Source organism: Rhinoraja longicauda, chromosome 14 (genome assembly GCF_053455715.1).
Source record: "Rhinoraja longicauda isolate Sanriku21f chromosome 14, sRhiLon1.1, whole genome shotgun sequence".
In the NCBI taxonomy this organism is placed as follows: domain Eukaryota; kingdom Metazoa; phylum Chordata; class Chondrichthyes; order Rajiformes; family Arhynchobatidae; genus Rhinoraja; species Rhinoraja longicauda.
In genome coordinates, this window is record NC_135966.1 from 625925 (window position 1) to 638881 (window position 12957).

A 12957-nucleotide genomic window follows, 5' to 3' on the forward strand; every position below is an offset into this window, starting at 1 on the left:
GCTCAAGTTCCACCAACATTTGTAACCCTGACTTGAAGTTAATAGGTTTCCGTGTTGTCCTATGATTGATTTTTAATATCACGGTTGTCCATCAATCACAATGAAATGAATCCAAGAGCTACCAGAAATCTTAATTCCAAATTCCAAGCCTGGAAACTCTGACCATGAATTTAATGCAATAGATTACTGCATGGCCATTTTTTTTGGCAAAATGCCAGTTTTCTTTTGAACCTAGAGTCTCATTTAGTTATCTAAACTCTTGATCAGACATTATCAAGAACTAAAGTTAATCTTAATGGGTTGATGTTAGATCAATAAAATGTCCCAGAACCGGTGATGACAGAAACATGCTTATTGTTGATTAGAATTGATGTGCAAATAATACTGATGTCTTGAAATCAGATCAATCTATTACGTTAGTTAAATAAGGAATGACCATTACTTATATTACATCAACAATAATTGACTAGCAAATAAATTCCTAGGGTTTGACCAACGATGTCTTGGAAACAAATGAAACATTGTTCAGTCAGTCGCCTTTGGGATAATAATCTCCACCTTCCCAATTCATCAATTATTGAAATCAGTTTGTGTTTTATTGCCAAACTAATTAAATGCCAACCTGCTGCATCACTAACGAGGCAGGTTCAGCTCGGTTCAACGATGCCCATTCGCTTTGGACTGGAACCCTCGCAACAGTGATGAGCGGGCAGCAACTGGAATTCAGGGGGTGGGTATATCCCAGAGGGCATGAATGGTGCCACCGAAATGTAAGCACTTGCCTTCGTTTATTCACGAATCTAAAATTGTAGACGTTTAAACTTTCCTGTGCGAGTCAACACTGGAGGCGTTACTCTCGTGCCACTCTGCAGTGGCGTAGAAGTACTAGGGTGGCGCCACTGAGTAATCACAAAGTTTAAAATGAAACTCTTCAGATCGAGAGAGTTCTGCAGTAATGGGATTGAAACCGGACACCAAACGCCTGAAGGATGTGGACTATTATAGGGAATGTTACGCTGGGAACAAGACAGAATTATAAAAGATGGTGTGACTTTAAGAGGAATATTTTAGACCAAGCACATAGGTTTATTATATTTTATAGACATTCCGTTTGTTCAGATTTTATACAGATCACATGGAGGGGTGTGATGAACCTTTTATATATAATATATTTGATATGAAAGATTTCTGACGATCTTGTCCTGTGTAATGCACCTGCCCTGGGGTTCTATGGGACCCCTCCCTTCAGTCTGACCGGCCATGGATTTCTTTCCTGTACATATTGCCACATTCCCATCCATCCCTGCATTGCCCCTGGGTGCCTGTGCTGGCAATGGAGTGCCTGCTCTCCCAGCACTAGTCGTTGTGGATGTCTTCACTCCTCACGATCTTGTAGATCACCCAGTAGAAAATATTAAAAATCAGGAAGACCAGTGGGAAAGCCACTCGTGAGACCGTGTCAATCCTTTTTGCTCGGTGGATGAAAAGTTTCCTCATCTCGTCTGAGGATTTGGCCGGTGGAGAGTTGGACTTTGACGTGTTGTTATTCCCCTTGATGGCCACTCCATCCTTGGCCTGCAGGCAGGCAGGGCCCATGCTGTAGGCAGTGAAGCTGAAATGGCCCTCCACCACCTCATTCTCCTGCAACACACACCACAGGGTTAACGGCAACGAAGGGGGCAACACACACCACAAGGGGTTAACGCCAACCTGGGGGGGGGGGGCAACACACACCACAAGGGGTTAACGGCAACCGGGGGGGGGCAACACACACCACAAGGGTTAACACCAACCCAGGGACAGGGGGGGGAACACACACCACAAGCGGTTAATGCCAACCCAGGGACAGGGGGGCCAACACACACCACAAGGGGTTAACGCCAACCTGGGGGGGGGGGGGCAACACACACCACAAGAGGTTAACGCCAACCTGGGGGGGGGGGACGACACACACCACAAGGGGTTAACGCCAACCCAGGGACAGGGGGGGCAACACACACCACAAGAGGTTAACGCCAACCTGGGGGGGGGGGGGAACACACACCACAGTGACAGTGACCATGTGACCCCCACACCAGGGGTCATGTGACCGTGTGACACCCACACCAAGGGTCATGTGACCGTGTGACCCCCACACCAAGGGTCATGTGACCGTGTGACCCCCAATACCAGACGAGGTGGTTGAGACAGAAACTATAACAACATTTAGAAGACATTGGGACGGTCCATGAGCAGGGAGGGTTACAGGGACACGGGCCAAAGGTGGCCACGGGGAACTAGTGTAGAGGGGGCACGGGGGGAGAGTGTGGGGGGGAGAGTGCGGGGGGGGGGGGGGGGGAGTGTGGGGGGGAGAGTGCGAGGGGGGAGTGTGGGGGGGAGAGTGTGGGGGGGAAGAGTGTGGGGGGGGGAGAGTGTGGGGGGGGGAGAGTGTGGGGGGGAGAGTGCGGGGGGGGGAGTGTGGGGGGGAGAGTGCGAGGGGGGGAGTGTGGGGGGGAAGAGTGTGGGGGGGAGAGTGTGGGAGGGAGTGAAGGGTCAGGGGGGAGAGTGTGGGGGGGGAGAATGTGGGGGGGAGAGTGTGGGGGGGAAGAGTGTGGGGGGGAGAGTGTGGGAGGGAGTGAAGGGTCAGGGGGGAGAGTGTGGGGGGGAGAGTGTGGGGGGGAGAGTGTGGGGGGGAGAGTGTGGGGGGGGAGAGTGTGGGGGGGGAGAGTGTGGGGGGGAGAGTGTGGGGGGGGAGAGGTTGGGGGTATGGGGAGAAGGCAGGAACGGGGTACTGATTGAGAGTGATCAGCCATGATCGCAGTGGTGCTGGCTCGAAGGGCTGAATGGCCTACTCCTGCACCTATTGTCTATTGTCTATTGAGAGTGTGGGGGGGGGGGAGTGTGGGGGGGAGTGTGGGGGGGGAGAGTGTGGGGGGGGGAGAGTGTGGGGGGGGTGAGAGTGTGGGGGGGGTGAGAGTGTGGGGGGGGAGAGTGTGGGGGGGGGAGAGTGGGGGGGGGGAGAGTGGGGGGGGGGAGAGTGGGGGGGGGGAGAGTGGGGGGGGGGAGAGTGGGGGGGGGAGAGTGGGGGGGGAGTGTGGGGGGGGGGGAGTGTGCGGGGGGGGGGAGTGTGCGGGGGGGGAGAGTGTGGGAGGGAGTGTGCGGGGAGGGGGAGGGGGAGGGGGTACATGGAGAAGGGGAGGGACAACAGTAAACACACTGAGTCCACCAGGGGGGTGGGGGTGGGGGGCAGGCTCTGCCATCACCTACACCAGCCACACACGGGGCAGCTGTAATGTGCTGGGCCGTGGATAGGCACCGAGCACCAGGACCGGCCGGACACAACAGGTGGAGAAACCAAGCCAGCCCGTGAGATTAACGCCGCAAACCCATGGCAACGGGTCATATTAATATATGCTCATCCCCCAAACCATCCCCACACCTGGAGAGCTACAGATAGATGGGCAGAGCGGTCTCAGTGTGTAAACACTGGATAATCATGAGAGGCTCAGTCCCACACTGTGTAAACACACAGCACACAGTACACAGTCACAGTGTGTAAACACACAGTACACAGAGTACACAGAGTACACAGTCACTGTGTAAACACACAGTACAGAGTCACAGTGTGTAAACACACAGCACACAGTACACACAGTACACACAGTACACACAGTACACAGTCACAGTGTGTAAACACACAGTACAGAGTCACAGTGTGTAAACACACAGTACACAGTACACACAGTACACACAGTACACACAGTACACAGTCACAGTGTGTAAACACACAGTACACACAGTACACAGAGTACACAGTCACTGTGTAAACACACAGTACACAGTCACTGTGTAAACACACAGTACACAGTCACAGTGTGTAAACACAGGCAACATAAACAGCGGATCAGCATCAGCCCCAGCGACATCATTACAGCGCACTAACTGATGGTACACTGAGGCCGGTGGTGTAAATACCGAATAGTTTGCAGCAAACACAGCCGTGTGCAGAGGCAGCGGGCACCAACGGGTGGACCTGATCAATACTGTTGGTGGGTAGAGGAGGTATTGATTGGACAAGCTGTGGCAACAAGCATTGGAGTATGGAGTGCCGGTCACAAACGCACTGAGCAGAAGCAGGAACAACAGCGGGCAAAAGCAGCAGAAATATTTCACAGTAACTTGTTCACAGAGAAATATTGAGAACAATCTGCACCAACGGTTTGCACAGATTGTTGAGGTGCCGGAGGAGCGGTTTATGAATTGTAACAGGCAGCAGAGATATCGGCAACAAGATGGAATTACAGAGTGCAGCGACATACATAATCACCCTGTACAAACCGTGGGATTGAATGCACGCTGGAATGCTGCTGCCAATCAAACACCACTAACTGTGCACAGGTAGGCCAAGCAAAGTTGTCAGAAGCACAGTCCACACGCAGTGGGAGAGCTGGGAGTGTGGTTCAACTCTGCACTGTACAGTTTGTGCATTAAACAAGTCCTCAATGAGCACCTGCTACAGCCCACCCTCTGGACAAGGTGGAGCAGGTTCCATGCACACGCTGGCCTCACAGCGGCTATGTGGCGTGTGCTCACGTTAACTGTCTCACAGGGTCATTGGATACTACATGGAACACCTGGTCACAGGTGAGCGATGTCTGTCAGGACCACCTGGTCACAGGTGAGAGAGGTCCCTCTGAAGAACACCTGGTCTCAGGTGAGGGAGCTCCGTTTGTGGAGCACCTGGTCACAGGTGAGGGAGGTCCCTCTGAAGAATACTTGGTCACAGGTGTGGGAGGTCCCTTTGTGGAGCACCTGGTCACAGGTGAGGGAGGTCCCTCTTAAGAACACCTGGTCACACCTGGTTCTGTTCCCCCTCTCCATTGCTGCTACCTGTACAGTGTTATTTGTGCTCAGCCAATCGCGAAGGCAGGTATCATCTACAAGGTGTGTACCAGGTAATATTTCACCATCGATTTACACCTCAATCACAGCACAAATATGTACCGGCTCTTTCACCGATTGTCGAGACAACTGAGCAGAGACAGCAGTGATGTTGAATAAATATTGGAACAACAATGCTGAACAGAGGTGACAAGTAAACTACCCTGGCTGTGCTGTAAATAATGTCTAGAAGCAGTGATTATACAGAGTGTACAGGACATCAATAATGGGTACAGGCGATGGAGCAGAATAAGCATCAAACTAAAGAAGCCCACGCATTGTGTGCTGGACTATTGTACACCAAGTGTCAGCTCTCTGTGCAAAGGGGAAGTACACACAAGGAACTGCAGATGCTGCTTTACAAATCCAGACACAGAGTGCTGGAGTAACTCAGCGGGTCAGGCAGCATCTGTGGAGAACATGGATAGGTGACGTTTCAGTCTGAAGAAGGGTCTTGTCCTGAAATGTCACTATCCATGTTCTCCAGAGATGCTGCCTGACCCGTGAGGAAACATTAAGAACAAGACATGGATCTACCCGTTGACGATGTGGCCAAGGAGTGGAGTCCGTGTGTGTACAAACTGTGGAAATGCCCCGTGCCCCTGGCATGATGACTTGCTACAGGCAAGGAAACACGTTACACAAACACGTACACCCGGGCTAGACGTGTTTGTGTTCACCGTGACGTATCACTGCATGTGGGTCGGTGACAGCCAGCCGTGGCAAAGACATTTCATGCGTACACGACATGCAAAGCACCAGGCACCAAGGGGGCATGATTGTACAATGAACACGCGTGCCTCTGCCTGTGGTAGGGAAAGCACAAACATACCTGTGCACTGTCCTGTCACATATGTGTACTGTGTCCTGTCACAATGTACACTATCTCACCATGTATCTGTACATTGTCTCACCATGTGTGTGTGCCCTGTCCAGTCACATATGTGTACATTATATGTCATGTATGTGTACATTGTCCCTTCACGTATGTGTACATTGTCCCATCACGTATGTGTACATTATATGTCGTGTATGTGTACATTATATGTCGTGTATGTGTACATTATACATCATGTGTGTGTGCATTGCCCTGTCACATATGTGTACATTGTCCCATCATGTATGTGTACATTGTACGTCACATATGTGTACATTGTCCTGTCACGTATGTGTACATTGCACATCACGTATGTGTACACTGTCCTGTCACGTATGTGTACATTGTACATCATGTATGTGCACATTGTCCTGTCACGTATGTGCACATTGTCCCGTCACGTATGTGCACATTGTCACGTATGTGCACACTGTCCCGTCATGTATGTGCGCATTGTGCTGCCACGATGGACCTGTTGCTGGCCTCGCTGACACATGATGTGTGATGATCATCCCACAAATCGTGCAGATAATTCCGTCTGTTACAAAGATTGTTTGTAACCAGCTGGCCACCGAGGGATATCAAAGATTGTTTGTAACCAGCTGGCCACCGAGGGATATCAAAGATTGTTTGTAACCAGCTGGCCACCGAGGGATATCAAAGATTGTTTGTAACCAGCTGGCCACCGAGGGATATCAAAGATTGTTTGTAACCAGCTGGCCACCGAGGGATATCAGCGTACATGAGAAACAGAATGAACTACACCTGATTTACTGGCCTCTCCCTCTTCCAGACTGACAGAGAAAACCTCAGGCAACGTCACAGGGATGGACGAATGAACCATGCAGCTGACCCAAGTGGAGCTCGTTGTAATGCTCCTATGCCATTGAGGGGCACCAGTCTGTTCAACATTTGTTGAGTTTCCTATTTGCTGCTCTTTGTCTACAATCAACCCATTCTCCACAGTGGACAAATCGTGCACCTCACATAGTGACTCCCCTGTGTGGCTGTGTGGTGTACGTGGCCTGTGTACCTGGACCTGTGTATGCAGACCTGTGTACATGGACCTGTGAACTAAACCTCTCGTCTCTGTGGGACAGTGTGGCGTACACGGACCTGGTGAAGGGCACATCATTGGTCTCTACCATGGGGTCCACTGGGATATTTGGGACTATTGTTGGGATGATATGAACACTGACTCCAAGAAACTCCAAGAAACACAACTTCCATTGAACCTTGCAGGCAGGTGGGACTAGTGTAGCTGGGGCATGTTGGCCGGTGTGGGCAGGTGGGACTAGTGTAGCTGGGACATGTTGGTCGGTGTGGGCAGGTGGGACTAGTGTAGCTGGGACATGTTGGCCGGTGTGGGCAGGTGGGACTAGTGTAGATGGGGCATGTTGGCCGGTGTGGGCAGGTGGGACTAGTGTAGCTGGGACATGTTGGCCGGTGTGGGCAAGTTGGGCCGAAGGGCCTGTTTCCACACTGTATCACTCTATGACTCAGGAATCTATGACTCAGGATTATGACTCCAGGACCCCAGGGGCAACTGGACTTGCTTTGTTTTCCATAATGTCTGGAAATGGGGGCTAAATTACCTCAAGATGTCCAGTACCGGAGATAACCTGCCACTAAAGTTGATAATGTTAGGGCATGTCTCTGGGACAGTGATGTTGGGCATGTCTCTGTAACAGTGGGGTAGGGCATGTCTCTGGGACAGTGGGGTTAGGGCATGTCTCTGGGACAGTGGGGTTAGGGCATGTCTCTGGGACAGTGGGGTAGGGCATGTCTCTGGGACAGTGGGGTTAGGGCATGTCTCTGGGACAGTGGAGTTAGGGCATGTCTCTGGGGCAGTGGGGTTAGGGCATGTCTCTGGGACAGTGGGGTTAGGGCATGTCTCTGGGACAGTGGGGTTAGGGCATGTCTCTGGGACAGTGGGGTAGGGCATGTCTCTGGGATAGTGGGGTTAGGGCATGTCTCTGGGACAGTGGGGTTAGGGCATGTCTCTGGGACAGTGGAGTTAGGGCATGTCTCTGGGACAGTGGAGTTAGGGCATGTCTCTGGGACAGTGGGGTTAGGGCATGTCTCTGTGACAGTGGGGTTAGGGCATGTCTCTGGGACAGTGGGGTTAGGGCATGTCTCTGGGACAGTGGGGTTAGGGCATGTCTCTGGGACAGTGGGATTAGGGCATGTCTCTGGGACAGTGGGGTTAGGGCATGTCTCTGGGACAGTGGGGTTAGGGCATGTCTCTGGGACAGTGGCGTAGGGCATGTCTCTGGGACAGTGGGGTTAGGGCATGTCTCTGGGACAGTGGGGTTAGGGCATGTCTCTGGGACAGTGGAGTTAGGGCATGTCTCTGGGACAGTGGGGTTAGGGCATGTCTCTGGGACAGTGGGGTAGGGCATGTCTCTGGGACAGTGGGGTTAGGGCATGTCTCTGGGACAGTGGGGTTAGGGCATGTCTCTGGGACAGTGGAGTTAGGGCATGTCTCTGGGACAGTGGAGTTAGGGCATGTCTCTGGGACAGTGGGGTTAGGGCATGTCTCTGTGACAGTGGGGTTAGGGCATGTCTCTGGGACAGTGGTGTTAGGGCATGTCTCTGGGACAGTGGTGTTAGGGCATGTCTCTGGGACAGTGGCCAGTCTGTGGAGAGTAGCACTTTTCTTGTAACAGTTGTTGGGCTGTTTCCAAGTCTGGTTTTCTGTCTCCATGACCTTCTCTAACATTTAACAGATTAACCAGGCTGCCTTCTTTGTGTTATTGTGTGTTTGTGTCCCATTCCCTTCAGCCCACTGATGCTAGCCTTCACTGCCCTTCCTTCATGCACACCGAGGCTTGTTAACCCCCATATCCTGGATCGAGCTTCTGATCACCTAAGTTGTTATCTCCTCCTTGGCAAGGCGTTGCATTAAAATGATCAGTGGCACCTTAAAGATGCCACACCTCATGAATATATATATTTGTTTCTGATCTCCAGTGTGCCTTGTTTCAGACCAGAGACCCTGTGTGTCTATGCCGGGCTAGTTGCCCAGAGGGGGGTCACATGTGCAGGGGGATGGGTCTTTGACCTTCTCTCTCTAGACCCTACCTTGTGTAGACGCCTTCGGCGGCGGAATTTCAGCAGCTCTTTATGTTGACGAGATACAAAGTTAACAGCTGCGTATTCCAAGAGTGCAGAGAAGACAAAGAGTAAGCAGACAGCCATCCAGATGTCAATGGCTTTTACATAGGACACCTGAGGTAGGGAAAGACAGTTATTATTCACACCTCCGCAGCATCGTAACTACACATTCATTACACATGTGGTCGGGGCACCTCCGTCTCCCAAGAACTAGAGATGGAAGGAGCAGAAATGAAAAGGCCATTCCTTTTCTCCTGAGATGCTGCCTGACCTGCTGAGTTACTCCAGCATTTTGTGAATAAATACCTTCGATTTGTACCAGCATCTGCAGTTATTTTCCTACAGAAATGAAAAGGCAATTGGTTTGATTCAATTAGGAAATATTGAAGTGATGGGAAAGTAGCAAAGGGGACAATAAAGACCAAAAGATGCAGCAAATACTGGGAGTGCAACAGGAGAAGAGATACTGCCTGACCTGCTGAGTTACACCAGCATTTTGTGATAACAGCAAATACTGGTTGTTGATGAGGGTCTCACAGGGACTGAGCATTAAAACAGGAGGTTGGGCCAGAGACGGTTTCTATGTGTAAACCGTGGCCAGGTCTAATGTTTATCCCGTCACTCCACACACAGTCAGTGCCAAACACCATCGGTCCATTCCCCTCACAGACGGTGCGTGCCTGACCTGCTGAGTTCCTCCAGCATTGTGGGCTCTGCTCCCATTCCCTGCAACCACTTCCCTGCCCCTTGAACCAACAACTCTTACATCTAAACATTTCTAATTCCTGTCTCCACAGATCAGAATCAAACTCTTTTTGATGTTTCAATTAACTGTGGCGGTCCACTCTACACATATATTACCCGTAGGATAAAGGATCTTGGAGTTTCTAATCAGGACATTATTATGTTTGTCCCGTTGTTTGTGTTGCTACTCCTTGTCAGGCAAGAATTGTTGACTTTCTCCACCCACATGATTTACTCGAGTCCTTCAGTCCAGCTTTCCCAGAGCATAAATTCAATTACCCGTGATTTAAACTAAACCCATGAGTTGTGTTATCTTTCTCCCTGGAGCTTTTCTCCATCCACCAGAGTGGTTCTGGGGCTGAACAAATCTCTGTGGCCTCCAGCTAATGTACTGATTTACCCTTCAGAGTAGATTAGTATCCAGTGTGCAAATCCACCGCACCGTTTTGTTATAGAACATAGAACAGTACAGCACAGGAACAGGCCCTTCGGCCCACAATGTCCGTGCCCAACCTGACACCGTTAAACTGGTCTCTGTCTGCATGTGATCCATATCCCTCCTCTCCCGGCACTTCCATATGCCCATCTGAACGTCTCTTAAACACCTCTATGTATCTGCCTGGCAGCACCTGCTTGTGGAGGTGGAGGTAGAGACATAGAGATGTTTAAGACCACCACTCTGTGTCTGCCTGCACCACCTTCTGTATAACAGTACAGCTGCATAGAGCTCTTAAGGATAGCGGAGTCAGGAGGTATGGGGAGAAGGCAGGAACGGGGTACTGATTGAGAATGATCAGCCATGATCACATTGAATGGCGGTGCGTACAGGCTCGAAGGGCCGAATGGCCTCCTCCTGCGTCTATTGTCTATTGACTATAGTACCACCCCCTCACATCTCCTTTCAATCTCCATTTGGTTCCTTTCATTGTCATCACAAATCTACTTTCTTCCACAGGCAATGTAATGGCTTCCGTTTTACATGAACGCATGTTCCGTCTGCGTTACCCACATCACGGAGTGCTCTGTGGCAGCTTCCATTCACCAGCTCATTGAGTTACTTGTCCCTGGTAACCAGAAGCCCACGGCATGTCTGTAGTTGTACCGACCACTGGTGTGGTAGGGTCCATTCCCTGAGGTGGGGTCAGCCCCCCATGTGTGGACATCCCACCTGGCTATGGACCCTCCGTGAGACAGGCCCCCTGTGTGTGGACATCCCACCTGGCTATGGACCCTCAACAATGCCTGTCTTATATATGATCTCCGAGACCCAATAATTTTGATTTTGTTCTACGCGGTGATTTTGTTTAAAATATCATGGAGTGGTTGGTCTCGCTTGGCCTTGGGTGGGATTCCCTGGGTGTGGGCAGGGGTGTTAGGCTGGGTGTGGGCAGGGGTGTTAGGCTGGGTGTGGGCAGGGGTGTTAGGCTGGGTGTGGGCAGGGGTGTTAGGCTGGGTGTGGGCAGGGGTGTTAGGCTGGGTGTGGGCAGGGGTGTTAGGCTGGGTGTGGGCAGGGGTGTTAGGCTGGGTGTGGGCAGGGGTGTTAGGCTGGGTGCAGTGTTAACTCAGCTGTAATCCACTGCTGGCTTCATGCTACAGTGTTTCCACACCTGGTGTTTGATTAAGCACCAGAGTGATGCTTTTATTGGGTTAATTCCTGTGAATGGCCAGCTTGTTACAGACTCGGACACAGACAGGTTCCTTGGTGCACGGGGATTTCTGGTTTACAACTGGTGGAGGTCACGTTGAGCAGATCATCGACTTGGTGTCTCCATCCCAGGGAGATGTTTCATCATCACCCTGGAACTCTGCTACAAGCACGGTTCAGTCCGGCTACTACAGGTATATCAACCTTTACATCTCAGCGATGGGTGCCATCAGCAGCCTGAGAACCCTGAGCTCCAGCTTCAAGAACAACTCCTGCCCATCAACATCAGGCTCTGGGACACGACACACTAACCCCAGGCATGATGTACCATGGCCTTTGTACAGGGTGCACTGGGTCTTTAGTTGCACTGTCATAGTCTGGTTACCCGGTATCACCCGTTGTAAATGTATCTGTGTGTTCTTGCATTACTGAGCCTGTAAAGCGAGAAAGGTCATTGTTTTGTTCCCTGTTACATGACCATTAACCACATTTATCTCCATCTCAGTTCTGAAGAAGGGTCTCAGTCTGAAACAATGACGTGCACTCTAACTTGCTGAGTATTTGCAGTGGTGTCTGCTTTTGGCTGAGAACACGAGCTTCTGCCGAGTAGTCTCTCCACAGTTCTCAGTGGCACATCATTTGCTGGGCTTTATCTATCTCTAACGTTTACCAGGACACCCCTCAACATCCACCTACTGTGTGGAACCATACTCTGCTCAGTGCCTGTGTGTGGCAGCAGCCACTGGACCTGGGTCACATTGTCGACCTCCTTGTGGTGAGCCCTGTGCACTGACCTCAGTCAGGCCAACCACAACAAACAGAGACGGCAGAAGCAGAAGCAGCTTCAATAACATCTGCTGCCTCAAACACAAGAAGAAGTGTCTGACACTGCTCTACCATTTGCCACTCGACCACCACAGAGGACCACGGGCTTTCAGACAAACATATGGCCAACAAAGAAAACATAAGTATACTGCATTCATCCAGGGGGTAGGGGGAGAGAGAGGGGGGGAGGGGGAGGGGGAGGGGGAGGGGGAGAGGGGGGGGGGGAGGGGGAGGGGGAGGGGAGAGAGGGGAGAGAGGGGAGAGAGGGGAGAGGGGGGAGAGGGGGGAGAGGGGGGGAGGGGGGGAGAGGGGAGAGGGAGAGGGAGAGGGAGAGGGAGAGGGAGAGGGAGAGGGAGAGGGAGAGGGAGAGGGAGAGGGAGAGGGAGAGGGGGGAGAGAGGGGAGAGAGGGGGGGAGGGGGGAGGGAGGGAGGGGAGGGAGGGAGGGGAGGGAGGGAGGGAGGGGGAGTGAGAGAGAGGGAGGGAGGAGGGAGGGAGGGTAAGAGGGAGATGTAGATATGGCAAACAAGGAGAGTATGTGTGCAGCTTTCATCCAATTTGCCATCGCTGACCAACTACATGATTGATGTACCGAAACGATGCCATGAGATTGGGAGAGTAGATGTGTAGATGCGATTGCTTTGGTGGAGACACCATTACGAGGGGAAGGCCAAGTATCTGCTGCAGACCAGCATCTGAGGACCATGGTGCACCTCACCGTGTGACTCATGGTGTTGGGTGTTGGTAAGGGCAGCAATAAACATTGTGGACGGACTGTGGTGTCTGGCTCTGAGGAACCTACCACCTCACCAGATATCTTGCTCTGCCCAT

The 12957-nt window shown here is 51.7% G+C and overlaps 1 protein-coding gene across 2 annotated transcripts in view; it reads right to left on the minus strand.

Moving 5' to 3' along the window:
• Positions 1-218: 218 nt before the first annotated feature.
• LOC144599991 (glycine receptor subunit alphaZ1) overlaps positions 219-12957 on the minus strand; it is a 78874-nt gene continuing 66135 nt past the window's right edge. For both annotated transcript variants that reach the window (XM_078411285.1, XM_078411287.1), the window contains exons 8-9: positions 8882-9028; positions 219-1641 (exon numbers count right to left, since the gene is read on the minus strand). In XM_078411285.1, the coding sequence (XP_078267411.1) occupies positions 1357-1641; positions 8882-9028 (432 nt within the window). In that variant the 3' untranslated portion in view covers positions 219-1356. The remainder of the gene's footprint in view (positions 1642-8881; positions 9029-12957) is intronic.